This window comes from Alligator mississippiensis, chromosome 1, assembly GCF_030867095.1.
Source record: "Alligator mississippiensis isolate rAllMis1 chromosome 1, rAllMis1, whole genome shotgun sequence".
Classification (NCBI taxonomy): domain Eukaryota; kingdom Metazoa; phylum Chordata; order Crocodylia; family Alligatoridae; genus Alligator; species Alligator mississippiensis.
The window spans coordinates 77,409,835-77,437,546 of record NC_081824.1 but is presented as its reverse complement, the minus strand read 5'-3'; the positions used below and the strand labels follow the sequence as shown (position 1 = coordinate 77,437,546).

General features: G+C 45.8%; 2 protein-coding genes across 6 annotated transcripts in view; one reads left to right on the top strand and one right to left on the bottom strand.

The window, feature by feature from the left end:
• Nucleotides 1-15,033, bottom strand: part of CASP8AP2 (caspase 8 associated protein 2) — a 35,025-nt gene extending 19,992 nt beyond the window's left edge. Inside the window, exons 1-6 of one of the 2 annotated variants that reach the window (XM_019496862.2) lie at nt 14,715-15,033; nt 12,026-12,104; nt 9,304-9,378; nt 6,909-7,009; nt 6,196-6,270; nt 1,787-1,902 (exon numbers count right to left, since the gene is read on the bottom strand). In XM_019496862.2, the coding sequence (XP_019352407.1) occupies nt 1,787-1,902; nt 6,196-6,270; nt 6,909-7,009; nt 9,304-9,378; nt 12,026-12,077 (419 nt within the window). In that variant the 5' untranslated portion in view covers nt 12,078-12,104; nt 14,715-15,033. Of the gene's footprint in view, nt 1-1,786; nt 1,903-6,195; nt 6,271-6,908; nt 7,010-9,303; nt 9,379-12,025; nt 12,105-14,414 lie in introns of both variants that reach the window. The other variant, XM_019496861.2, reaches the window with a different exon arrangement.
• Nucleotides 15,034-15,290: 257 nt separating this feature from the next.
• Nucleotides 15,291-27,712, top strand: part of MDN1 (midasin AAA ATPase 1) — a 154,197-nt gene continuing 141,775 nt past the window's right edge. For 3 of the 4 annotated variants that reach the window (XM_059732015.1, XM_059732018.1, XM_059732014.1), the window contains exon 1: nt 15,297-15,464. In XM_059732015.1, the coding sequence (XP_059587998.1) occupies nt 15,372-15,464 (93 nt within the window). In that variant the 5' untranslated portion in view covers nt 15,297-15,371. Of the gene's footprint in view, nt 15,465-27,712 lie in introns of all 4 variants that reach the window. The other variant, XM_059732026.1, reaches the window with a different exon arrangement.

Genomic DNA, 27,712 nt, shown 5'->3' with positions numbered 1-27,712 from the left:
CTAAAGATTTTTGGTCACAGGGCTAAGCCTGTGTTGTTACAGGAATTTCAGAATAGTTTAATTCTAGTCATGCCCTTGTCCTGAATTCATCACCATGGCATCCAAATATACAGTAGTTTGCAATATATGCAACACCTCAACCAAGAGATTTTTCTCTGAAGACACACTTCAGCTGCACTATAAATTAAATTGCTCTTATTAAATATTTGCCCAAAATTTTACTGTTAAGACAATTACAGCAGTGCCTCTACCTCCTCCTCTATTAACTCCGGACAAAGTCCTCGCAAAACACCCTAAAATGAGAACAGAATTTTAATGATTGATCAAAAGATAATTTTTAAATTATTACCTTCAGTTTATGACTCAACTAGCAACACAGAGAGCCTGGGGGATTACCCCTACAGTTTCTGATAGTTGACTTGAAAGGCAACAGTAAAAGCTGGAAGTTGCTATTATCTTTTAGGACTTATAGCAGTAGAGTTTAAAAGTATTTTTCAAAATAAATGAAAACTTTTGAATAAAAAAAAAAAAGAAAGAATTATTGAGGGCTAATATATTCAGCTCAAAGTTATGAAGAAAACCTCTAGCTGGTCATAGCAACCAAGTGAAAGAACTAACAAAGACCTGCCTTCCTCTGTTTATCAAATGGCATACTACTCAAGTATATTCAGAAGGACAGTACCTCATGGCAATTAGGATTACAGGCAGCCCCTGCTTAACACTGTTTTGCTTAGCACTATTTCGCTATAATGCTCATTTTAAATTGATACCTGATTCCACATATCACTCAGTTTTTTGTTGTTTTTTTTTTATATAACACTTGCAGTTGCCATCTTGGGTTATTAAAAACACTTGCAGTCACCATCTTGGGTCATCAAATACTTTCAGTTTTGCTTAATGCTCAGTTTTTCAGGAACCAATTAGGAATTGGTCTAACAGGGGTTGCCTGTACAAACAATTTAACCACTCTCCACCTCATTCATAGCGCTTCTAATAATCTTCTTTAGGGAAGAAAGACTATTGCATAGGCTAGATGCTCATCACCTCCAGCACTGCAAATCATCTACTTATGTCATAGTGAGTTTTTTCCTTGCAAGATTTTGAGATGTAAATAATATCTTCTTACCTTCTTTTTCCTAATGGAAGAACAAATAAACTAAGTAACCTTATCACACAGGAAGTGAGCAAGAGAGACAAGAGTTTAACTTCTATGATTTAAGTCCTAGTCCAATGCCTCAACCTCAAGAGTCAAGAAAAGTTACAGCAAATTGCTGTCCATTCTATATATCAATACTTTTAACTTCCCAAGCTTGGACAACCGGAGTATGACAAGTTGCTAAATTCACAGAGCTCTCTACCAATAACAGCAGAAATAGAGCTCTAATTCCTGGCTAAAAGACTAGCAAAAATCCACAGGATTTATAAAACTACATTCTGAACTGATAAATTAGGCTACTCTGAAGCTGAAACATGGATGAAATACTTACTGCACTGAAACAAATGAGAGCTGACCAGACTATGCAGCAAGTTAAAAAATATGGCTCAAAAATGTGGATGAGCACTTAGTCAGCTGCTAGGTAGAATCCTCAAGATGTCAAGCTGGCATTTAAGACAAAGAGTTACATATGCATTTTGTGTTAGTATACTAAAATTAGTTAAGTATGCAAATATATACTAATGTCTGATTTTTCCTCTTGCCAATTTAAAATATGCTCGCAGCATGTAATGGATGTAAACTTATGGTCAGGAAAAAAGGAAGTTATAAATTAGCTTAGTCTACTGATACCTTTGGTGAAGGTTACTGATTTCCTCATCCTTGCGATTAATTTCCACTCTGGCTGTTTTGATAAGTGCTGAAATATTCTTTTTAAGGGCCTGATTTTCATTTTGTAGAACGCTGTTCTACTTGAAGGAAAAGAAAAGATACAGAATTATCCTTACAAATATTCACCCAGGTACACAAGTAAAGCCAACATGAGAAAGCAATTAGAAAGACATTAGTACGTAAAAACTTACTAAAAACATACTGAAAATTACATAGACGTATGACCTCCATTTCATCAACCTGCTGGATACTAGAGATCAGGGACTAAACATAGACATTAGATTTTTGATACATTACAATCTGCCTGGCAACTGACTCCCCAGCCCAGCCCAGCCCCTGGCTTGTTTACTTTTCATTCCATCCAGGAAGAGCACACACCAACTGCTGCAGCGTCCTTAGCCTGACGAAGAGTTTTTGAACCCAAAAGCTTGCTTAATAACTATTCTCCAACCATTTAGGTTGGTCTAATAAAAGATATCAAATTCACCCAAGGAACCTTGTCTGCCTATATCCTTAGACCAACACGGCTACAACCTAAACCCCTGCAACACGGAAGATATTGAATTCAGCCATCTGAAATGGAAACTGTACAACATGAAAAAGAAAGAAGCCAGACTCAACAGCGACATATATTTTCTAAGCCTTTGCAAGAAACACAACTTCATTCCCCGAGGACTAAACATCTACAATCCCCTGACTACTACACACAACTCCAAATATGCTGCACAGCTATGCAAAAGAACTTCAGAGAAAATTAGAAATCATCTACTTCACCTACTCTACTCCAAAACAGACCAACTCAGGAAGGAAATCGTCATACACTACAACAACTTAAAAGATAGAAATCCATGCATGTTCCCTGACAATATACAGCAGATACAAAGAGACTACGAAAAACTTTCTACAGCATTCATCCTACATAAAAAGAAGAAATGGAACAAATTACTCCAAGAACAAGCTCCCCAGCCACAAAACAACCATCAGAGGAACAACACCAACACCTTACGACCTTCCAGCCTCAGACTTGATGAAACTGCAAGCAGCAACCAACTCACAAATATTATCAATCTCTCCACACACACGCTTACCAAAACTGAAAAATCTGTCCTTTCTAAAGGCCTAAATTTCTGTCCAGAAAAATACCCTAATAAAATACTTCAATGTGGAGAACTAGAAGAATTCTTCCCACGCCTGTGCCTCAAAGAATATTTCCATGACCAAAATGAACCCACTCCCAACAACAACTCATCCTCTGACATCATTCAAGAAAAGATCAATGCCAAAAAACCCAAAAAACCATCAGATTGGACACCTCGCAGTGGATGAAACCCTAACCTTGACCGCTACATTGACTACTTCAGGGAAAGAATGAACAATGAAATAATCAGCAACACGCGCCACCACAACAACCTCTCTCTACCAGAGAAAAAGGCCATAGAATCTCTAAGATCTAACCACCAAATAGAAATAAAACCAGCAGATAAAGGAGGAGCCACAGTCATCCTAAACCGTGAGGATTACATAAAGGAAGCCAACAGACAGCTCTCTGACACCACCTACTACAAAGAACTACAAGAAGATCCTACTCCCCTTTTTCACCAAAAAACTCAACAATACCATCAAATCATTTCCACCAAGATTACAAGAAAAACTACAGACCTTGATCCCCCCGCTACCTAACCCAGGGACTTTTTACATGCTCCCTAAAATCCACAAACAAGGGAACCCTGGCAGACCTATCATAACCAACCATGGGACCCTAACTGAGGAAATATCAGGTTTTGTTGAATCCATCCTAAAACTGCTTGTCACCCACAGAGCAAGTTTTGTCCAAGACACCACAGACTTGCTACGGAAACTTAAAAACATAGACCACCTTCCCAGCAACACACTCCTAGCCACCATGGACGTTACCAGCCTATACACCAACATCCCACACCAGGATGGAATCCAAGCCTGCCTTAAATATCTACAGGAACAAGATTACAACCCAGAATACAGACCCAAAGATATCACTGAGCTTATACACTTCATCCTCACACACAACAATTTCACTTTTAATAATCAACACTTCCTCCAGATGATGGGAACAGCTATGGGCACTAAAATGGCCCCACAGAATGCCAACCTTTTTATGAGCCACCTGGAAGAAGACTTCCTCAAGAACTGCACCATCAAACCCTTGCTGTACTTATGATATATCGATGACATCTTCATCATTTGGAGTGATAACCTGGAATCTCTAATTGAGTTCCACCAGAAATTCAATAGTCACCATCCCTCCATCCGACTTTCTTTAGAATACTCCAACACCAACATCCCCTTTTTAGACACAAGGATCAGTATCCAGAAGGGTAAAATACAGACCACAGTATACAAGAAACCCACAGACCAACATACATATCTGCACAGAACCAGCAATCACCTGAAACACACCAAAAAAGCTGTGATATACAGCCAAGCCCTCAGATACCACCGCATCTGTACTGAAGAGAACACCTGGGATTGCCACCTCACCAATCTTAAAAAGGCTTTCACCCAGCAAGGACACTCGTCCAGAGAGGTAGATCGCACGTTTGAAAGAGCCACCTGGATACCACGTGAAGAACTGCTGCAGTACAGAAGAAAAACACCCACAAATCGCACACCGCTGGTTATGACCCATCCCTTGAACCTGTACGGAAAATCCTCAAAAAATTGCAACCCATACTAGAAAAAGACCCTATTCTTAAAAAGATCTTCCCAGAGCCACCCATCCTAGCATTCAGACAAGCACTGAACCTCGCCAACCTCATCACCAGAAGCAAACTTCCTCAACCCCAGAACACACCAAAAGGATCCAGACCGTGCCATGACAAAAAATGCAAAACCTGCCCCCACATCTCCACCACCCCCACTATTACTACACCCCACAACAGAGCCATCAGCATCCCAGGATCTTACAGCTGCACCTCCAGGAATGTGATATACCTCATCCAATGCACCAAATGCCCTGATGGAAGATATGTAGGAGAGACCAGACAACAACTGCGCACCAGAATGAACGCACACCAGAAATCCATCGAAGACAGAAACCCTCAATTACCGGTGGGGGCACATTTCTCACAGGAGGGCCACTCTCTCTCCAATCTCTCAGTCCTGATCCTCAAGGGAAATTTATACAACACATCCCAGAGACGAGCCTATGAGCTACATTTCATCAACCTGCTGGATACTAGAGATCAGGGACTAAACATAGACATTGGATTTTTGATACATTACAATCTGCCTGGCAACTGACTCCCCAGCCCAGCCCAGCCCAGCCCCTGGCTTGTTTACTTTTCATTCCATCCAGGAAGAGCACACACCAACTGCTGCAGCTTCCTTAGCCTGACGAAGGGTTTTTGAACCCGAAAGCTTGCTTAATAACTATTCTCCAACCATTTAGGTTGGTCTAATAAGAGATATCAAATTCACCCAAGGAACCTTGTCTGCTCTTGGTTGATATTTCCTATAGAAGTCCAATTTTCCCTCCAATTTCTCTTCGTTCTAAAAATTATTCTAATGTACCAGTCGCTAACAATGAAACGTGTCTTAAACTGAGTACCCATTCAGCTGTATTCCTAACTCCCATCTTCCTTTCTTGCATCATCTCTTCTATGGCTGCTTGTTTTCACTGCCATGTGAACTGTAAGATTTAACTTGTAAACTCTTTGCAGCAAAAAAGCTAACTTTGTCTTTTGTGATTTGCCTAGCACTCTTGGGTGCTGTGAAACACGATTAAAATTTTGAGAGATTGTATTCTCATTTTACTCCTATTTTATTGTAGTCACTCTCTCCTGGACAGCATTATTGCTTACGACAGAACAGTTACTGTTGTGGGTATGAGATTCTTTTCAGCAAAAGAGAAAATAAATTATGTAGGTACCAATTTTGAGGCATCAAAAAAACCTTCACCTCTCATTAGAATTAGCCAAATCTAAGTGCTTAGCACCACAATGCACCTGGATTTTACTTGCTGCTTTAAGATCCTTTCTTCATGAGCAACTACTCTTAAGTGACTTCTTAGATCATGACACTAAAAATTAAAAATGTAAAGATTATCAAGAGAGATGTACAGCTTTCCAGAAGCAGCCAGTTTGACATACTTATATTTTAAAATATAGATTTCTAATAAACTAACCTATACATTGCATGTAACTTCAGAAACACAAGCATATTCATCTAGTACATGAATTGTCACTATTTGTCATGGGGCAATGGGGTAACAAGTGACATAGTACAGATTTAGAGTAATTTCCTATGTAAGTTATTGACAAAGATAAATTTTAACAAAGTATTTAAAATTGAATTCTTATCAGCAAGTCTCAAATATACCCCTGAGAAAGTACCTGTGTCTGTATTTCCTTAAACTTCTTCATCAACTCTTTAATCTGCTCTTGACATTTTCCATACTCTGCCTGCAACTGTAAAATAGATAAGTCAATTTATAGTGAATCCATTATTATACAAAAAAATTATGGGTTAACAGATAAAAGATTCATATGTGAAAAGTCTACATACATACAGGAGCAGTTAATAAGTTTCTTCCTAACACCAGAATATCATCAGGTAAAAAAAATTATTGGATTTATGTTTATATACACAACTGCCCAAGTTTTCTTCTCTTCCTACACTTAAAACTTCTCCACCTGAAATGTCTAAAGTTTGGCAAAATTAACAACAATTTTGAGACTGGGTTTATATAAAAAAGCTAATCAAAACCTCAATTATAGAAAGATTCTCCCTCCATAATCAGTGAAAGGATTTCTTCATAATGTAATTAGGAGAGTAACTAAAATGCTAAAGGATAGTCTCATTTCAGCACTACATAGATTAACAGAAAAATGAAGTATTAAAATTTGAAGCAGGGGACCAATTTCCTTACATACTCATAGAAATGAAGATAAAGTGTAGGTCTGTCTGCTTGAAAATTATCATACTTTTCATTGTAGTTTGGCCACTATTTTATAACAATTTGACATTCCAAGTTCCAGGGCATGCAACTCTCCCTGCCTTCCCCTCTCCCCTTTCCAACATTAACAGTAGTCAAATCAATACATACATCATTATAAGATGCTTCCTTCGCAGTTCCTTCTTCAATCAGGATCTCATCAAACAAGTTTAAACAGTTTTTGGTTGGTGAAGACAGTTGAATAGGATTATCTGAAACAAGATATGCCCCTTATATAAAAGAAGACGTGATCTAAGTGGTGTATTCTATGCAGTTTAAGTCTTATGTCATACAATTAAACACAATCACTCACATTCTTCTAGGTCTTCAATTTCAATGTTTATATTAGGTTGTTTTTTTTTTAAACACTGAGGTAAAAGTTAAGGAAGAAAATTTAGTTCTAAGTTTAGCTGCTAATGTTTTGGTTTACAGACTTACAGAAAAACCAATCCCCAACTGAATCTGGGTACACTTATAGGATTTTCTAATATTAAATACTTCTCACCAAAAGGTAAATATAATTAAAAGCACAAAAAAGGGCAAATTTTTGGACATTTCCAGGATCCAGTCAGTAATTAATGGAAAGTCAGAACAAAGATGCTTGTCTTGCAATTGACAGAACATGTAACCAGCTTCAGTTTTCATACTGTTTCTAGCTGGAGAAATTCCTGAGGTAGAGACCCAGCAAACAAGAAATACTTGCCTCTGATATTCAGGAAATACACACTCATAAATAGAGGTAGTGTGCCCACTCAGTCAGAAAGGGAGAAGGTAACAGCTTGATTACAGAGTTGGGTGCTGAACTTTTTAAAACAAGAGAAATTCACAACATAACTGGTAAATATTCCAGTTGTGTTGTTTTAGGATTCCTCCTAAGTCTGGACTCATTTGCTTCAGTTCTACTAACACTATATCCATACAGTGAAACACAGAGCTAAAGAGTGATACCCGAGCTGACTCTGCATGCGCTGCTTATAGAACTGGAAGCAGCATAAGTCACATTTACAGCAGCATTGTGCCTGGCGCAATTAGCTCTGCTGGGAAGCTAGGTTTAATAGTCCAGACACAGATGTTAACTAATGCAACTATACTGTTTTGGAATTATCGTGTGTGAAAGTAAGATTATCGTGTGTGAAAGTAAGTTAGGTATCTGCATGGCACAGCCACATATTTGTAAAGACACTGGTACACAGTTAGCATGTTCACAGTTACCTTGGGGTATAGCTGCACAGCACTGCATTTTGCTACATGAACAAGCACGAAAATGCAGAATTACAGACCGTGTAGACCTCAGTACACTCCCTCAACTTGTTTCTTTTGTTCACTTTTCACTTCCTATTCAAATGCCTAGATCAGGAGTTGTCGGGGTAGAGATTACCTTGTTATTTGTAAGGACAACACCCACACAATGATACCCCATAATCCTTGAGTGAGGTAATTTAATGCCACCATCAAACAAAGAATAACAAGTCATATGATACAGACAGTCAGGCAAATGCCATTTTATTTGCCTGTAGGATTGCTCTGATGAGTATTTTTTAACATTAAAAAGGAAATTAAACAAAAAAATCCTGAGACCTATGCTATATTGAAAATAATGTTATTTCTAAGATGTCCATGTTGCATTAATTACTTCTATGTGCATCTTTTTTTAAAGTCAGTTTACAATCAACTACTTAGAGAGCTTTTATACTCTTGTAACTGTACATATTAATTGTCAAACCCACACTTTTACAGACTGATTTTAATCAACCGTAAAACCAGCAGCGACACTTAGGGGGTGCATGTGCACCCCCCGAGAGCACTGGTGCACCCTGCCAGGGCATGCTCCCCGCTCAGGCGACAGGCAGGCAGGAACACCGGTGCCCCCCCTTCAAGCGCTGGCTGGGGAGTGCAAGTGCTGGATGTACACTGTGGCCGCTCCCGGAAGCACCGCAGCCGCTTTCAGCAGCGTGGCTGCTCACTGGCCGGTACATTTTGCCACGTGATTGGCCGCGGGGGCACCCCCCACCTCCCCTGGTTGGCTCGATTGGCCACAGGGAGACCCCACATGCCCCCCCTGACTAAGGTGGCACTAGTTGCCCATGTGTAAAACAAATCTGAAGAAAAGCACACATGCACCAAATCTGTTAAAACTGACTAGTGCTAAAAGACATCTATTTTGGTGGTATGGTTTACAAGTTCCAAAAATCTTACCTTTTTTTTCACCATAAAAACACCTAACTGGATATTTAATTCAAAATAAGAGATCACCATCAAATATATATATAGCACAACTATGTCACAATGCACACTAAATAAACGTTTTAAAACTGATCTAGGCAGCAGTAGAACAGACCTCTCTCAAGTATAAAGTTAGCTAGCTACATTTGTCTGAAGTCAGAATATCCACCCTGCCATCAAGTATCCCCATATAACAGAATATCACATGCACCAAAATGAACACAAAGAAACCCAAAACTGGAAGGAGCCTCCTGGGCTATACCACATTTGACTGTCCACCTACCAGGAACAGCTGAAGTATTGTCCAACCCATCATAAATATCCACAGAGCTCTCATCTTCATCCCTAAAAGGGGAATCTTAAAATAAAGCAAGATAAGACCAAAATAAGTATCATTACATTTTTGTAAGCTTCAACCTCTTCTCTCTTCATTAAAGTGTGCATTTCACATTATAACAGACACTACCTAACATATATTTTCTTGCATCTTTCGTCTCCAGGAGTTTCATAGCTGTGCACACAGTGTTAATAAGCTACAGCTCCTGAGATGATGAATGACAAGTTGAGACTTCACAATGGTGGAAGACAGGAACATTTTGGCCATGGATACTGCGGTAAGCTTCTATTTATATGAGAAAGGAACTCTCTCATATAGAAAGTTCTAAAGGAAGTCCTACAAGACCTGAAAGAAGCTGTTTGACATTCAATTTACCTACCTACAAGTAGAAAAGGTAAATTGGAATGGGAAACAGTTTATAGCCCACTCTGAAAGTTTGCAGAAAGTATGCTTTTGTTACAGCATCATGCAACAAAAAAAAAAAAAAAAATTATTTCTACTTTGTTTTTTATAGTAAACAGGTAAGAAATGTAGTAAAGCAGTCTGTACATCAGTTAAAAAGCTCATGTATGTGATTGTTGACTAGTACGTTATAAACAAACATACATATTTTTATTCATTTTCTCTCAAAAGTTAAAAATACCAAACTTTTCCAACATCTCTTCATTTAAACATTTCAACTCAAGCCTCTGAGTATTTACCCTTTCCTAAACCTTTACATTCTACAGCATGCAGTTATTGCTACTGTAAAGCAGTACTTAGTGTGTTAACCAAAGTTTTCAGAATACTCCCTATACTGAGGAAGAATTACAATCCACTGTATAATTTTTAATTTAAAATAGTAAAACATTGCTGTAACATTCCTAGGATCCTCAAAGTCAGGCAGTACAAAACCAGGACATTCAGTTATGGTTACAGATAGCATGTTTGGACTACTTTAAGACAGTGGTCTCCAACCTTTTTAAGTACAAGATCACTTTTTGAATTAAAGTTCAACCCAGGATCTTTCAAGCGTGACCACCCCAGCAGGTCAGTCTGTGGGGAAGGAAGGGGAGGCGGGGGCAGATCAAAGGAGGGAGAAAAAAATTATTTGTGGGGGCTGAGCATGGTAGATCCTGGGCTGGACTTCAGTTCAAAAAGGTAACTCTGTGGGGGAAGGGATGGGGGAGGGGAAAGCACTGGCAGGGGGTGGGGGACGCAGATTGAGGCCCCAGCAGCAAGTAAGTGAGGGAGCAGGGCACAGGCAGGAGCAGGGGCTGGGGTGAGTGGGGCCCCAGCCAGGCCAAGTGGTGGGACAAGTGGACGCCCGGGGGTCACGTGCCCCCCCGATCAGTGCATGGAGCAGAGGTGGCTGTGGCTGTGTGCTGGGCTTTGAGCCCCGCTGCCCCAGGAGCCATGTGACGCCATGTGTCCCGCTGCTGGGAAGGCAAGGGGTATGGGGCAGCTGCAGCAAGGAGCAAAGCGCAGCGGCACCCACCTCTGCCCCCCGTCCCCATAGTCTCCCTCCCAGTGCCACCACCTACCCTGAGCACAGCCCAGTCTGGCCCCTGCCAGGAAGAGCCTGGCACTGCCCCAGCCCGCAGCCCACCCTGCTCCACATGTAAATCTGGGGGCACACACCCCCAAAGCCCTCCCGGGGTGCATACCCCCACCTCCCCACACCCCCTGGACAAGCCACTTGCGGCTCTGTCCCATGGCCTGCCTGCCCCGGCTGTGCAGCACCTGCCCCAGCCCCACTCTCTCCCTCACTGCTGCTGCAGCCATGTTTGGGGAGCACATGCCCGATCTGTGCACAGGGCAGAGGCGGCTGCCACTGTGCTGGGCTCTGCACCCTGAGCCCCGCTGTAGCTGCCCAGGGAGCAACCTGACACCACTGTGTTCTGCTGCTGGGCTGAGGTTCACCTGCTGTCCACCTGGTGGTAGGATGCATATGACATCATGCTGCTCCTGGGGCAGCTGCAGTGGAGCTTGGGGCACAAAACCCCAATGCGCAGCAGAAGCCACCTTCACCCCGCACACAGATAGAAGGAGCATGTGCCCCCTGGGCCTCTACTGGGGTACACACATTGACAGGAGCCCCCAGCAGCCCCAAGTTGTGCAGGCTACCATCCTCCCACCACCTGGCTCAGCTGGGACCCCACTCACCTCAGCCCCTGCTCCTGCCTGTGCCTCCCTCACTGTGGGGGCCTTGATCTGGCCCCTGCTTCCTCCCTCCCACACAGACTGACCTGCTGGCTGGAGGTAGCTGGGCGTGTGCATGCATGTACTCAGCACCTGCAGCCCCAGATCGACTTTCCAAGGCTCCACGATCAACTGGTTGGTGACCACAGTTTTAAGACATCTAAACAACCTTAACTTTGGCCGATACTGAAGTTAGCCTACAGCCATAGGATTATCATTAAACATAATGATTTTTTGTCCCAAATTGAGTTAAACTGACCTTTAGAAACAAATTTGGCTATTTTTAACCATCATATTCTCACTGAATATGCAACACAGAAAGGGAGTTAGCTGTATAAGTTTTAAATCAGGCAGAAGGCAGGGTATAGATGTACCATATTGAGTTAACCCACAAGGTTCATCTCTACCTTGCCTTCTGTGTACGTAACACAGATGATTTACCTCCTTGGAAAATAAAGGTAACAACCTATTCAATAGAAAGTCTTACCATCATAAAGGTTATCAAGTAGTCCTAGTCCATTATCATAATCTGTTGCCATGATACCGTTTCCCTATGGCTTCTCCATCTGCAAGTGTAAAAAATGAAAAGCAAAACAGGTTACCAGACGATTTCAAAACAGTATTATAAGCTAAAGGCATCTTGAAACATGGCTTACTTTAGAAGTGAACCAATACATCGGTTCGATATCAGATTGGCACCAATATATAGAAAATTGACTGTACTGAAAATCGGGCTGATGTGGCCAATAAATGCCCTGTACAAGCGTGTAGCCGCAGTGCAGCACATAGGTGGTAAGGAGGAGAGCCCAGCAGCATGGAGAGCTGCATCCAGCTGATAAGTCTGCTGTGGTAGGAGTGGAGGGTAGATCAAGGCCCCTGCAGTGAGGGAGGGAGTGGGGCTGGGGTAGGAGCTGCTCACCTGGGTGGGGCGTGAGATGGAGTTGTGGCTCATCTGGGCAATGTCGGGGCTCCCACTGCTGCGCACACCCCAGGAGAGCACAGGGGGTCAGCATGTGCCCCCAGATCTGCGTGAGGCAGGGTGGGCTGGGGCTGTGCAGGGCTGTTCCTGCAAGGGGCTAGGCCAGGCTGCGCTCGGGACAGGCAGCAGCAGTGCTGGGAAGGCTACAGCAAATTTTGGGGTGGTTCCAACCCTCCCACCCCAGTGCAGCCCAGCCCAGCCACTGCCGGGAAGAACCCCACACAAACTCAGCTCACAGCAGCAGCCTGCCCTGTGCAGATCCAGGGTCACACATCCCCCATGCCTCCTGGGGTGAATGCAGCGGCAGGAGCCATCCACCCCTCCCCTACCCAATAGGGGCCATGACTCTGTCCTGCATCACACCCTGGCTGGGCAGCGCCTGCCCTACTCCCCCTCCCATACTGCAGGGGCCTCAATCTGCCCTCGCCACGGCCCTTCTCTTCCACTACAAGACTTACCAGCCAGACACTACTCTTCAAGCTGCCGGGCTGCATATCGGAAATGGGATTGGTATTGGCCAATATGCCTCCTTAAAAATCAGCTTTCGGTATTGGCCCCAAAAATTTCTATTGGTGCACCCCTACTTGCTTTTTTACTTGGAGCATCAGTCTTTAATGAAACCAGCCAGCAAGCCGAGCAGGGCTTGATGCCAGGCTGAAAAATTAAGAGACCCGTGGCCCAGAAAAGTAAGCATGCAACTGTCACAGAAGTAGGGCACGGCTATATGGAGAACCCAAAAGTTCTGAAGTGAGAAACAATCTACTGTTTAACCCATTTATCATTACTAAGTAAACTTCCTAAGAATAAACTGCTGACACGTAGTCTGCTTGAGACTGCAATATTACCTGACAAGAATGTCCATAAAATTAAGTTAAATCATCCCCATCCCCAGCTGCCAATCTGGATTACATTTCCTCTGATTTGATATTACCACAGGCAAGAGCAACTGCTTTGTTCAATACCACACAGGTATAAGATCTACCATTTCCTGGCTCAGACCCTAGGTCCATCTTGCCCAGCATCCTGTGTCCAAGTGGCGCCCTCAAGGTGACAAATAGGCCTGTGTCAGAGTAACAGAGAGCGGATGCAGAAAGGGAGAGTGAATTGGGTATGACCAAGGTTGTCTTCCACTGTTCCTCTCCCACTCGCAGCCTCCAGCATATAAGACCTAGGAAGTTTTGATTTAGAGGCTTTATCCCTCTCCCATGTCCAACAGCTACTGGTGCCCCTTTCTTCCAAGAGTTTGTCCAATCCTTTTTGAACATGGATAAACTGTCAGCTTCCACAGCAGCTGGTGGCAGCAACCCACACTTTCATGACACGCCATGTGGAAAGAAACTTCCTTTTGTTATCTTTAAACTTAGGGCATCTTTACACATGCTCCGGGAGCACAAGGCAGTGCTTCCGTTGTAGCAGCTCTCGGGGGTCGCTCTAAAGTGCCTGCAGCATCTCTTGTATTCAGCATCCTGCACTTCAAAATGGCGGCAGGGGTGCTCATTCAGCAAGCTTTAAAGTGCCTCCTGCTGCCATTTTGAAGCACAGGGCTACTGGAGGGTGCCAATTAGCGCGTTCCAACAGACTCGATTAACTGAGTCGGCTGCAACATGCCGTAGCTACAGTGTGTCAGAGCAGATGTCCCGCATGTCTACAGGCACCCTTAGTGCCGACAGGCTTCTTGTGACCCCCTGTTGTCGCAGTGTGAGACAGCAAACAGCAAACCCCAACCGACTTTCTTTTCTGCTTAGTATTTTCTCGCAGTAAACCCTGATTGCATCCCCCTCCAGCACTGCTGTTTCCAAATTGAACAGGCCGAGGCTCTCTCATCTGTCCCTGGCGCTGGGGGATGCAACCCTTCTTCTGTCCGAGGGTCCAGCAGGTCTCACCACCATGCACTCACATCCCCTGGCAGGAGAGCTGCTTCGTGTGCCCACCGCACGGAGAGGAGAGGTGAGGCGAGCAGGGGGCTCAGGCTGCGCTGCGGACCAAGTCTTCAGGAGCCCCCGGGCGGGACCACGGGCGCCCCGTCCCCACCCAGGGGCCGCTGTGGTGAAGGCCCCGCCGCCCCTGCGAGCCCCCGCGGGAAAGCGAGGCTCGCTCCGGCCGCAGTGCTACCGGCGGAGCGCGGGGGGAGGCGAGGCCCCGAGGGCGGGTTGCTGTTGGTGCCGGTGCCTGTGCCTCGGCCCCGCCCCTCACCGACCTCTCGCCGCCGTCGCTCGGTCACCGCCGCCGGAACCGCAGGCCAGGTCAGAGCGGGGCGGGACACCACTCAGCGCCGACCAATGGGCGGAGACGCAGGGCACGTCTGCGATCACAACGTCACCGCTTCCCGCCCCCGAGGATGAACAGTTGGCGCCAAAGTCGGAGGCTGCGCGGGCCCCACCCCTACTCGGCCAACACTGAGCCTTCGCCCTCGCCCTCGCCCGGCTGCACTTTGCGCCTCCCTCCTTTCCCCTACTCAGCCGGGCACCCCCTGCTCCGTGCTGTGCGCGAGGCCTGGCCGGCAGCTGGCCGCGAAACGTGCCTGTGCCCAGGCCGCCGACGGATGGCTGGGGCGGGGCTAACGAGCAATGGCGGGGTGCAGCGCGTGTGGAACTACGCCTCCCAGCATGCTGCGCGCTCCTGCCAGTAGGCGCCGGCGGCACGTCCGCGCTGGGTATGCCGGGAGCTGTAGTTCTCCCCTGTGCGGCGCCGCCGGGTTGAAGCGGCTGCCTTGTCGCCGGCTGATGACCTCTCCCGGAAGCGGAACTCGCGTGAGCTGCGCGTCGGCTGCTGCAGCACGTGTCGCGCTGCAGCTGCGGCGGCTCTGCCCCCCTCCCAGTTGCCCCGGCACCTCACGACCGGGGCCAGCGACGGCATGGAGCGCGCGCGCCTGGCCGAGCCGCTGCAGCTGGTGGCGCGTAGGAGCGAGAAGGGCGGCGCGGAGTTGAGCCGGCTGCTGGCCAAGCAGGTGAGCGGGGGGGGCTCCTCCCCGCGGCTTTGTTCCCTGCCCCCGCCGCATTTCCTCACATACGCTCCTGACCCGCCGCCCCCCGTTCCCGCCCCCCCCCTAGTTCTGCTGCCCACACAGCTCCGTGCTGCCCCCCTCCCCCCCAAACCCCCCCTTCGCCTGCCCTGCCTCAGACCTAGCGCCGGCAGGCCTGCGTGCAGAACATGTCATGCCCTGCTCCGTCCCCAGCATCAAGCAGCTCTTTGCTGGTATTTTAAAAGACCACCCAGGTGGAGATGGGAGGACATCTCCAGGCAAACCCAGAGGTATCATAACTCTAGCTTAGTTAAAGCACAGAGCTGCTGCTGCAGGCTGGTCTCCCAGGGAGGCTCTGGGATGCTGGAAAGTGCCTATTTGGGCCTTGTTACGTGGTCGGTTTGAGTGTACTCTGAACCCCTGGATTGTCTGTGCGTTGATGCCTTAAAGTGGGTTTGAGTATTCTAAGTTAAGCTACTTCAGGGCAGGAGTCTCTTGCACTCCTGCTACGCAGCTCCTTTCCATTAAGGTGTGGCCACTCCCCAAAGATGTGCTGCCCCAGTTGAAGTTCTCCAGTATTTCAGGATTTCTCATGCCCCTGCCCATAGAGCACGCGTAGAAGCTTGTCCCGGCTCACCAGTTCTCTAGTGGTAACTCAGCTACAACTGCTAGTCCTGCCCCTACTCTTTAGGCTAAGGGTGGGCAATTATTTTGAGTGGAGGGCCGCTTAACCAGTTTTGGCAAGCTGTCGAGGGCTGCATAGGTAGCCCTGCCCCTGGATGGGTGGTCCACCCCCTGGTCACCATCTTGGAACCAATGTCCCAATGTTTTTGGACCAGTGTCTCAGGGCCAGAACTGGGGAGGCCCAGAGCAGGGTGCAGGCTGGCAGGAGTCTGTGGAGCCGGGTTGGGCTGCACCAACAGAGAGAGGGGGGAGCTGGCCCTGCTCCATAGAGCTCCCTGCTGGCCAGGATCCCTGTACTCCTGCCACCCTGCTCTGGGCCCTGCCAGCACTGGCCCTGGGATACCAGTGTGGGCCTTGTACACCCACTCACTCCCAGTGACCCCAGCCCCGCAGTGCAGGTGGGGGGGCAGCGTGCATCCCCGACCCCCCTCGCGGCAGGGATTGAGATGGTGCCGAGTGCAGGGGAAAAGTGGCCCCTCTTCCGCCCCGTGGCCGGCTCTCCTTGCTGCAGCCACTCGCAGCCTCTGTGGGGCTCTCCTGAGCAGTCGCAGGCAGCCCCACATGGGCTGCGAGCTGCTGTAGCACGGGGCAGGCGAGGGGCCACTTTTCCCACGCTCAGCACCAGCATGTAACCCACCCCTGCTGCCAGCCTGGGCCCCACGCCGGCTCTGGGCTCTCCCACTGGGGCTGCTCTGTGGTGGCAGCAGCAGCTGTGGCCCCCCTGCTTGCTGTGCTGGGCAGTGTTTGCCACCGCCGCCTCTGGGCTGACCAGTGTGCAAGCTGCAGGCAGGCAGCAGCAAACACTGCCCGGCGCAGCAAGCAGGGGGACTGCAGCTGCTGCTGCTGTGTGCAGCCCTGACAGGCGAGCCCGAAGCCAGCGTGGGGCCCAGGCTGGCTGTGGAGGCAGGTTACGAGCTGGTGCGGAGCATGGGAAAAGCAGCCTCTTGCCTGCCCCATGCCTGGCGCCCTGCGCTGCAGCTGCTTGCTGCCCGCGTGGGAGCTGCCTCCTGCACTCCCCGGATGAGCTGTTTGCGGCTCAGTCCCATGCTCTGCCCTGGCTTCCCATGCTCTACAGCACCTTCCCCTGGCTCAGCCCCACTCCCTCCCTCACCATGGGGACCTTGATCTGCCTCCCCCACATCCCTTCCCTCACCCCTTCCCCCACAACAGACTTACCAGCCCAAACTGTTGTGGCATAACTATGATATATATATTTAATGCGTAAATAGTGCATTTCATGTTAATTAGTATAGCTTGCCTTGTATCACATAATTGGTAACATTAAAAACAAGAAAAAAATATAAAAGGCTACATGACTTGAAACTTTAAGACAGAAGGGGTACACTTGTTAAAAAAGGTTGAAAACCCCTGCCTTAGAGGTCTTTGGATGGAGAGCAATGAGAAGTCAAAGGATGAACTTTTGCTTTATGGTACCTTTGCTGTGAAAAGCTTTAGAACAGGTGGGCAATTATTTTAGGCGGAGGGCTGCTAACCAAGTTTTCGCAAGCTGTCAAGGGCTGCATGGGTAGCCCTGCCCCTTGACAGGTGCCCCACCCCCTGGTTGCCATCTTGGGACCAGAAGTTCCATCCCTTAACCCCCACCCTTTGCCACCAGAAGTCCCTGCCTTAGCCCCCTGGAATTATTCCTTTCAGCAAGGGGTTTTGCCATCTCAGAACCAGAAAATACCAAACTTTATTCTAAAAAGCAACTATTTACAACATTAATTAATTTGATTTAAAAAAAAATTTTGTCCTGATTTCATGCATTTGTGTAGTGTACACAGAGATGATTGCAGAACAGCTTAAAATAAAGTCTTACTTGTAGACTATGGGGGGTGGGTATAGATTTGTGGCGGGCTTTGGGTATGTGGGGGAGGGTGGATAGGTGTGGGACAGTGGGTGTGGGGTGATGGAGCATATGGTTGTATGTGTAGAAATGTGGGGTGTGGGTGGGTATGGGGCTTGTGGGGGAATGTTTTTGGGGGGAGGACGTGTGGAGGGTGTGGGTATGCAGGTCTGTGTATGGCAGTGCAAGGAGGGTGTGGGTGCATGTGTGTGGTGGGGTGTGCTTAAGGGAGTTGCCCTATGAACACACACACACTCCCTCACTGCACACACACTCTGCTTCCCTCCCTCCCTCATTCTCCTTCCCTCATTGCTCTCTCTATCTCTCTACCCCTCCGTCATTGCACAGACATGCACGCTGTTTCTCCCACCCTCATTACATAGATGGAGGGACACACATGCATACTGTGTGCCTCTCTCGCTACACACATGCACACAGCTGCCCCCTCTCACTTCTGGCCCCGGGGTACTGGCACGGCCCCGCAGTTGCAGTTGGGCAATGCACCCGGAAAGCTGTGACAGGCAGAGAATTCTGGTGGTGGGGGAGAGGGGTGGGGCTGGGCTGGCCTTGCTTTTAAGTCCTGCCGGCTTCCCCTGGGTCCTACTGCCCCCCGTTCCTGTCATCTTTCACAGGCAGCAAGGAGCAGATAAATATTAATCTTCTAACCTTTTTAGGTGCCCCGCGGCCCAGATAGAATGGCCTGATGGGCCGAATGCGGCCCACAGGCCTTATTTTGCCCGCCTCTGCTTTAGAACCTTAAACAAGTTGTGCGAGAGAAACCATTTTTTCATTTGAGTCCTACCTGGAAATGTTTAAAAAATCTGTGTGGGGAAAGTCTAAAGTGCCAAACCTTTTCAAAATGTAAACTTTTATTTCAAAATGGTTTCTCTTTGCCCTTGTTGGGAGAACCTTCCTATTATGAAACAATAATGTGCAAACTTCTTTATTTTTAGGGGAAATGCTGTCACTGATGTTTATAGTTTGGTGGTTCTCAACCTTTTAGACTGGAGTCTCCTCTCCATAACTTTTGCGAATTGATCACCATCCCATTTAAAAATGTAATGTATTGGTTGTAGTGCTTAACTGTTTGAAGAGAGGCTGGCGAGGAGGAAGATTTCATAGATTTCATAGACATTAGGGCTGGAAGGGACCTCAGAAGATCATCGAGTCCAGCCCCCCGCCCAAAGGGCAGGACGTCAGCTGGGGTCATAGGATCCCAGCAAGATAAGCATCCAGTTTCATCTTGAAGGTGTTCAATGAAGGTGCTTGAACAACCTCCGGCGGCAGGCTGTTCCAGACCTTGGGGGCTCGGACAGTAAAGAAATTCTTCCTTATGTCCAGCCTGAAACGATCTTGTAGTAGTTTGTGACCATTCGTCCTCGTCATCCCTTGGGGCGCTCTGGTGAACAAACGTTCCCCCAGATACTGGTGATCACCCCTGATAAACTTGTAGGTGGCCATCAGATCACCCCTGAGCCTGCGCTTTTCCAGGCTAAAGAGCCCCAGGGCTCTCAGCCTGTCATCGTAGGGTCTGCTTCCCTGACCCCTGATCATGCGCGTGGCTCTTCTCTGGACTCTCTCAAGCTTCTCCACATCCTTTTTGAATTGTGGAGCCCAAAACTGGACGCAGTACTCCAGCTGCGGCCTCACTAAGGCCGAGTACAGGGGGAGAATGACGTCCCGGGATTTGCTTGAGAAGCATCTATGGATGCAAGCCAGCGTTTTGGTCGCTTTACTAGCCGCAGCATCGCATTGCAGGCTCATGTTCATCTTGTGGTCAATGATGACCCCCAAGTCTCTTTCTTCCATAGTGCTAACCAACATAGCACTGCCGAGCCTATAAGGATGCTGCGGGTTTTTCTTCCCGAAGCTGGCAGGAAAAGCTTGCATTTAATGCGCCAAAACCTGGTTATATGATTAGTAGTAACTGCGCGTGCCCCTTGCTGGTAAGTAGGTCATAGCATCATCAAAGTCAGAAGTTCAAGATTTCCAGAGACTTCTAACCTCTCGCCATCCTACGCACGTGTGGACAAGGCCAGGACTCGCTGCTAACAACTGGAGCCTGCTCTGGCAGCTCCCTTCAAAGGCTGCCACGGCACCTGATTGAGAATTGCTGTCATCATTGTTCCAAGCATTAGAAAACGGAAATGAACAGACCTCCTGCATTCAGGGGTTCCCCTGACTGATTGCTTAGAAGCAGAGGAGTCTGTGACTAGAGTTATTTGTGAGTGACAATGAACTAAGACATGGTGGGGAGAACTGAAATGACAGGTGGAGGACAGTTTGTCTCCCTTGGAATAATTCAGGGGCTAGTTGTGTTGTATCCAGTCAGGGAATCAAGAAGCTCTGAGATTGGGAAATGAACTTCAGATCACAAAACAGGGCTCAGGAACAGTACCCCTGTGGATAGCAATAAATTCACTTGGTTAGCCAAATTGGTATTGCTAGATTTCAAGTTCCTGAATTAGTTTACATTTAGCGTATTGGAAAATCAAGGGACACTTGAGGGATGAGATTCTGGTTCTCCGTTCTCTTTTGGTTTGTTATAAGACACTTCCTTTTTTATAGGAAACATGAACAGTATTTTTAAGAACTATGATATCATTAAGTTCTTTTTTATAGTGCTTTATGTTGCTACCTCTCAAAGTGCTTTTCAAACAAGGGAAGAGTCATGACTCCCTTTACAGACGTGGAAAGAGACTCCTAGAAATATGAATTGGCCCTCCCGAGTCTCTCCCAGCAGTCCAGTGGCAAAGCAGGGAATAGAACAGGACTCCTGACTCCCTTGGTCCAGAGCTCCAACAAATGGAGCTGATAATTTGAAAAGAAATCAATCTGCTTTTTCTTTTTGTTTGAAAAGCAATCAGAGTTGCACAGCATTATGGCAAAGAGTTGATGTGTGTGTCTTTGTAAGAAATGCAAAACTCTAGAATTCTTGGTTCAGTTATGATACCTTTTATTAGACCAACTAAGAAATCACAAAAAAAAAAAAATCTTTGCAGGCTTTTGGGCACACGCACCCTTCTTCAGGCTGAGGACAAATCCAAGATGGTAAAAATCCTGTTAAGTAGAAAATAAACTTAATTTTGCACAGGGGAATTTTGAGGCTGGAAGTCTCTTCCCTTGGGTCTGTTTGCACTTTTCTGACCTCCTCTTGTCTTCCAGGCTTTTGAAAGCTGCTGTTTTTATGAGATGACTTGTTAAAAAAGACACTGTTACTATGAAGGTGGAAATTCTGTCTTTCAGAATGGGTGGTCTGCTCACTTCAGATGCTAGCAGTTTGAAGGTTTTGATCTTGTAATGGGTATTAGGATACCTTTTGTATACCTCCTTTACCTCCACCATTCATAGTGTAGGCTGGTGGTAGTTGTACATACTGTTTTATTTTGCTTATTTCCCTGTTTCTTCTAACCTGGCTTTTTTGACAGGAAGATGTATTTGGTGGGTGGTTCCATCTCACTTTTCAGATTATTGGAGCTATTATGCTCCAACTGTGAAAACCACTAGAGGTGCACCAATATATCAGTTGCATATTGGATAAGCACCAATAAAAGGAAAATTAACATTATCAGCTATTGGGTTTTTTTGGCCAGTGTAGTCAATAATGTTTACTGATAAATATAATATGCCTTCTGGCCAGGGCCCCTGGATGTTGTGTGCATGTGCACAGCCTCATGCATGCATGTGACCAGGAGTGCAACTGGGCAGCATGAAGAGCAGCGCTCTGCAGGTAAGTCTGTGGAAGGGAAGGGGCACATGTGGGGTGGATGCAGACTGCTCACTGTGGGCTTGGGGCTCTCTGCTCTGCTGCCTTTGCCCTGGGGGCCCTCAGCTGGCTGTGTACCCACTGGCCACCTGGCAGCAGTGGGTGCTGTGAGTTGTGCCTCCCACTCCTGGATGGGCAGGGGGCGCAGGGCCCCCGGGGCAAAGGCAGCAGAGCAGAGAGCCCTGAGCCAATGGTGAGCAGCCTGCATCTGCCCTCGCCCTGCTCAGCTCTGCTCCAGTTAAGTGTCTCCATGCTTAAAAATCGTGGTGGTGGTTCTTGAACTAAAGCTCATTCAATGAGCCCCCCACTGCCATTTTTAAGCACTGGGATGCTAGTACCCTGGATGGAGCTACCTGCAGCTCCATCCTGCTCTCCACACCTCCCTGGGTCTCATTTGCCACCCTGGCTGGGTAGCACCCCCACTCCTGCCCTCACAGGAGGGGCCTTGATCTTCCCCCACTCCAACATGCTCCTTCCTCTCCACAGACGTACTAGCATGGAGCTGCTTTCCACACTACCCAGATCAGTATCGGCCAGTACAACTGGTTAATAATCAGCTGTTGGTATCGGCCAAGAAAACCTTTATCAGTGCACCCCTAAAAGCCCCTGAAACTTTAAATTGCAAAATTCTCCTTTAAAGGGTCACATATGGAGTGAGTTGCCTTGACGTGTGTGCACTAACTTTTAGTACAGCAACAAAAATAGCTTACCAAGTAGAATTGGGAAGGAAATGTTTTTTAACAGTTGTCTTACAATCAGTGTTTTCCACGTCCTTAACTCATGTTTTATAAATCCAATTCTACATCGGAAGTATGCTTAGCTAGCCTGCTATGAGGCACAGTACACTTCCTCTCAAGATAGACTGGAATCTGCAAAAAAAAAAAAAAAAAAGAGAGAGAGAGAAAGGATTTAAGTATCTGTATATGTTCTTTCTTTGAGAGCGACATTGCCAACCTGCAGGTGAATCTTGGGGTCAAGTGAGGGTGCAGCATATAAGTTGTAATGCAGTTGTTCAGTGAGATGTATCTTTACAGTAAACAAAAAATGTCTAATGAACAAAGAATAACTTCCATGAAAGGACTAAGAGCACAATTTGGCTGTCACCTCAGCCTCTAATGAAGACTGTATTTATCCACCCTTGGAGCACTTGTGCTCTCTTTCCCTGATATACTCTCCTGATAAGCAGACTGCTTTCCGTGGTTGAATTATGATTTGTTTAAATTAAACAGAGGTATGTACAGCCAGGGAAAGGTATTTGTTGCACTTCTGTCTGGTGCAAAAAAGTGGGCATTTAATCTCTTGTCCTTGATATGACTGTTACTCTACCTCTTTGTCTTCATTTTAAATAGTTTATTTCCCATACAGAGGTTGTCAGTGCAGTGCAGTAGAATGCGCTTCTTTGTCTAGACAGGGCAAACCTATAAAGGAAAGTAGCTGAGTTTCTGTCAGACTTACATAACATGTGCTAATCAAACCTGAAATAAATTCAACTTTTTCTTTATGTTGATGCATTTTAGCTTATTTTTAGCTGACTTGAGTTGTTTTCTAAATTAGAATGCAGCCATCTGAAATGCAGGTATAATGAGTTTACCCAGTATCTTCGCTAGGAAAAAAGTCAATTCAAGTCCAGTTTAGCGCATCCATTTCAGCATTACAGCCATACTGTACCCAGAACGCAAAGACTTCAGTTTCCTGGAGTTGCCTGACAGGTGGTGGGAATAACATCACTGCATTGCTAGTCAGCATCGCTTACAGTAGCATCTGATTGTCTTCGAACCTCTGACTTTCAGTGAAACGTTTATGACAAATGCTTTCACTTTGCTTTTTTTTTGTATGCTGGTCCAAGAATTTCAGTCCTTACATTACAATATGAATACTCCCAGCCCCAGCTATCCTTCATAGTCATGGCCCCAGTTCTGAAAACCAACATGCACAGAAGCAGTGTCCTATTCTCTTAATCTTATGTGCAGAATTCCAGTTTAGTATGTTGGCTAAACCTCAACTTAATCTCATCCCCTTTAAAGTTAAGCCCAAAGAGTAAACCTTGACTATAGCTCATGGTTTTGTTTTAACTCAAGTTAATCCATCACCAGTTAACTTAAGACAAGGCACCCCATCTGTGAAGCCTCTAGGCTAGAATGTAAAACAAGGTGTGCTGTCTCAAATTAGATGAATTAACTTGGGTTAAAACAGGTTATCTCGGGTGGCAAGGCTCCAGTTTCAATTTACTGGTTATAGGCCTTTTTCTGTAATATCCAGATGCCATACAGGTGATATACATCAATAGTGACTCTACACAGAAACAGGCTAATGCTGATATTTTGGAGCAACATTCCAGACTTACTTTCTGACTTGTTGCTATGGAGAATATCTTATTGAAGAGATAACATTGACACTATGTTCTGAGCACGGGGCCTTTACTGGCTATCATCTCATAACCTTTATACTGGCTGTCATCTCATAACCTTTGGGCTAAATGCAACTACAAACCTAGCAGAAAGAGCTGGGACCCATTTCCTAGGCCTCTGGCCTGCCCAAAAGCTATTCCAGTCATTGGCACTTTGATCTTTTTTTTTTTTCTAAATGCTTCTAGCTCTCTAATGGCTCCATTGGAGCCAAATGGTTTTCATCCAGGTTTTGCTGTACTTGGTTTAACAAGCTGTGCTCTCTGGAAAAGAGGAGGGACTATGTCACTGAAGCACTGCTGGTGCGCAGCCTGTTGCCTCAAGTGGCCTTAAAGACTCAATCCTAGCTGAGCTCCTTTTTGGCATCCCTTTTGCTAATTAAACGTGAGTTGGATTTCCTGGGGGAAGAGAGACTGTCCCTCATGATGCTTGCCTAAAGCAGCTTTGCACAATTGCCATGAAGGATTTACCAGTCCAGATTTCTAGCAGTTTAGGCCACCTTTTTCATACAAATTTTCACATCTGAATCCACTCACTCACTCACTCACTCACTCACTCACTCACTCACTCACTCACTCACTCACTCACTCACTCACTCACTCACTCACTCACTCACTCACTCACTCACTCACTCTCATGTTGGTGTCCTTTTCTATCAGTTTTATATGTTTCTTGTGTTCAGCAATTAAAACACTGATTGGTGTCATAAAATAGCTTGTTGAATGGATTTTGATATATAAAGACTCACAAGCTGGTATTTAAAGGACTGATTCAAAAACAGAATAAGCACGCTTCTTAGCTGTCCTGTCCCAGAGTTGAATAGGCTTGTAAATAAAACGCTTTTACCCATGAGCACGATTTCTCCAATCAGTGATGTGGCATGTAAGTGGTATAGGATAGTTTGCATTGGTGCTTCCTGTGCCTTGCAACTCAAATGAATGGATAAATAGAGGACCTGAGCCTCAGTGTCTTATCTTCCACGTGTAATAAAACTCAAACCCAGACCTGAGTCAGCAGTATTGGAAACGTACATTGTTACTTTTTGATCTTTATTATGAATTATATACTTCACTGTTATGAGCAGTATTGCCTTTAATGCAGCTTTTCTGATCATTAAAGCAACTAAAAATAATAGAATAGTGGTTGGTGTCCCTTGAAATCTGTCATCTTTTCCTGAAGTACACAGACTTTCCTGTTCCCTGACTGAAAAATAATCTGTTCAAACCCCTTTTTAAAATGACTCCTAACCGGCATCAAGGAAGTCTTTTGGTTCTGTTACAAATGCTGAGAGAAAAGGAAATGTAATGTCATGTTTTGTAAAAACAAATTGATGGTATGTGACAATCTGGGCAACTTCAGCTACATGAACTTCCATATGCTGTTTTAGGTGTTTAGCTACACAAAAATAGAAAGATTACAGTATCAAGGGAGGTAAAATTTTAGTAAGAACTGTGTTATGGTGAGGAGATAATAGTACTAAGTTGTAGATCACAGGGAGTGAACCTTAGAGGTGCAGGAAAAGGCTGATTTATTTTTTAAATATGTAATCAGCTGGTATTGACATGGGGTGTGGATTGACACAACAATCAAACTGTTCCCAAATGTAATGAGTTGGAAACTGGTTCACAGTTGTCAGGAGTCACAGGTATCCATATGTACAATGCTGTAATGTTCCAGTTAGAGCCCTCATATTTTAGGAATTGAAGTGCTGTGACTCTTAACGCCTGGGGTGGAAGTGAGCCCCAAGCCTAGCGTTCCTCACAGTGGGCTAGTGGGCAGTCATGTTTTGTGGGTTCCAGGTGATGAGCAACTTGTGACTGGGGGTGTTTTCAGTTTTCTGGTTTCCTTTCTCTCCTGACCTTGAATTCAGTAAAATTCAGTAGCTTGTGGTTGACCAAAGTTTGCAGTCTGTTTGCCTGACTGGAGGAGTGTTTGGACTTGCATATTTTGGTTCCCAGGAGTGTGGGGGGAGTACCGTGATCCTGATGGGTGGACTGAGTGAAGACGCAGCTGGTTGTAGAAAAGATAATAGATTTTATTGACCAAACAATGCAAGGGCGTTTACTGATAAAAGTGCCAGCACATGGGAGAGAAAAAGGGGGTAGTAAAGTTTGGGCTGCAAGAATGGCCAGTAGCAGCAGTGGTGGGGGAGGAGCGATGTAATGTGGGATGCCTGGAGGGCTAACCAGAGCCTTGTTCTGATTTGCATGTCACAGAAAGCTTGTTGTCTGCATGTAGTATAGAAATGATTCAAAAGAATACCTAACTTTCCAGTTACACTTTTTGAACCATTCCAGGCAGTTTTAAACTGGTTTAATGCCTGTCTGTTTTTAAAGTTGCATTTAAACTGGGTGTCCATACCCATGAAATCTGGACATTATTGTTTGTTGTCTTTACCAGCTCTCCAGTTGTATATTAAGCAGGGGTGGCCAACCTGCAGCATGGGTGTCACAGGTTGCATGGGCAGCTTGTGTGTGTGTGTGTGTGTGGCATGTGGCCGATCTTGGAGCAGCATGGTAGCACATAGGGCAGGAAATAGAAAGCAAAGCAGTAAATAGGTCAGGGAGCACAGGAAAGAAAGCAGAAAGCTGAGCCGGGATCGTGTAGGGAACACATGGTTGCAAGCAGAAAGCAGAGCAGCAGATCAAGCAGAGGAAAGAGATCAAAGTAGCAATTGTCAAGGGTGTAGGGCTTATTTGTGGCAGGTATACCAAAAACGATGCATCTCCCCCACTTTGCTAAAGCATGCTTCTTTGCCTTGCAATTTTTTTTAAAAAGTTGTTTGGATGTGAAAATTTTTTTATTTTACTGTTTTTGTAAAAATTTCCTCATTTGAAAAGTGTTCTGCAGTATAAAAACACTGTCAGATATGAAAATAACTTTGTTTGGATCATAACTGATTCAAGGTTTGTTTGTGGACAACCTTTTTGGATGACTTGCCACAACTTAGCACTGCACCCTCCCTGAGTACCAGTCAAGTTCTCTTTCCCTGCCCAGTCTATTGCTCTGCTTTCTGCTTCATCCTCTGTATTCCCTGCCTTACCTGCTGCTGTGCTGTCTGTCCCCTCCCTATTCTACCATGTGCCACAGGTTGGCCATCTTTGCACTAACATATAATCCAAACAGTTGTTTTTTAGTAATTGCTTACAAATGCTTCTTTAGGCCTGGTGTGGTAGGCTCCTTACTAATGCCAGTTTGCCAATGACTTGTCTACAGTGGGTCCCCTGAAATACTAGTAACCATAGAACTGCTTATCTGTTGTCCTTGTTGATTCTTGAACTGATTGGCAACACAGATAACTGAAATGTTGTTTAGGAAAATGACTGACACCTGGTGTGAACTGGTGAGTATTGATCTAGTGAACTGGGTTTATAGTAGTATTGCCACACAGATTTATAGATCATCTAGTCCAACCCTCTGCCTGAGGCAGGATCTCATCCCTATTCAAACCATCCTATAGAAACCATAATCTAAACTCTGCATAAGCCTACTGTCAACCCTGACGCAACACAGACCTAATACCCCTAACCTG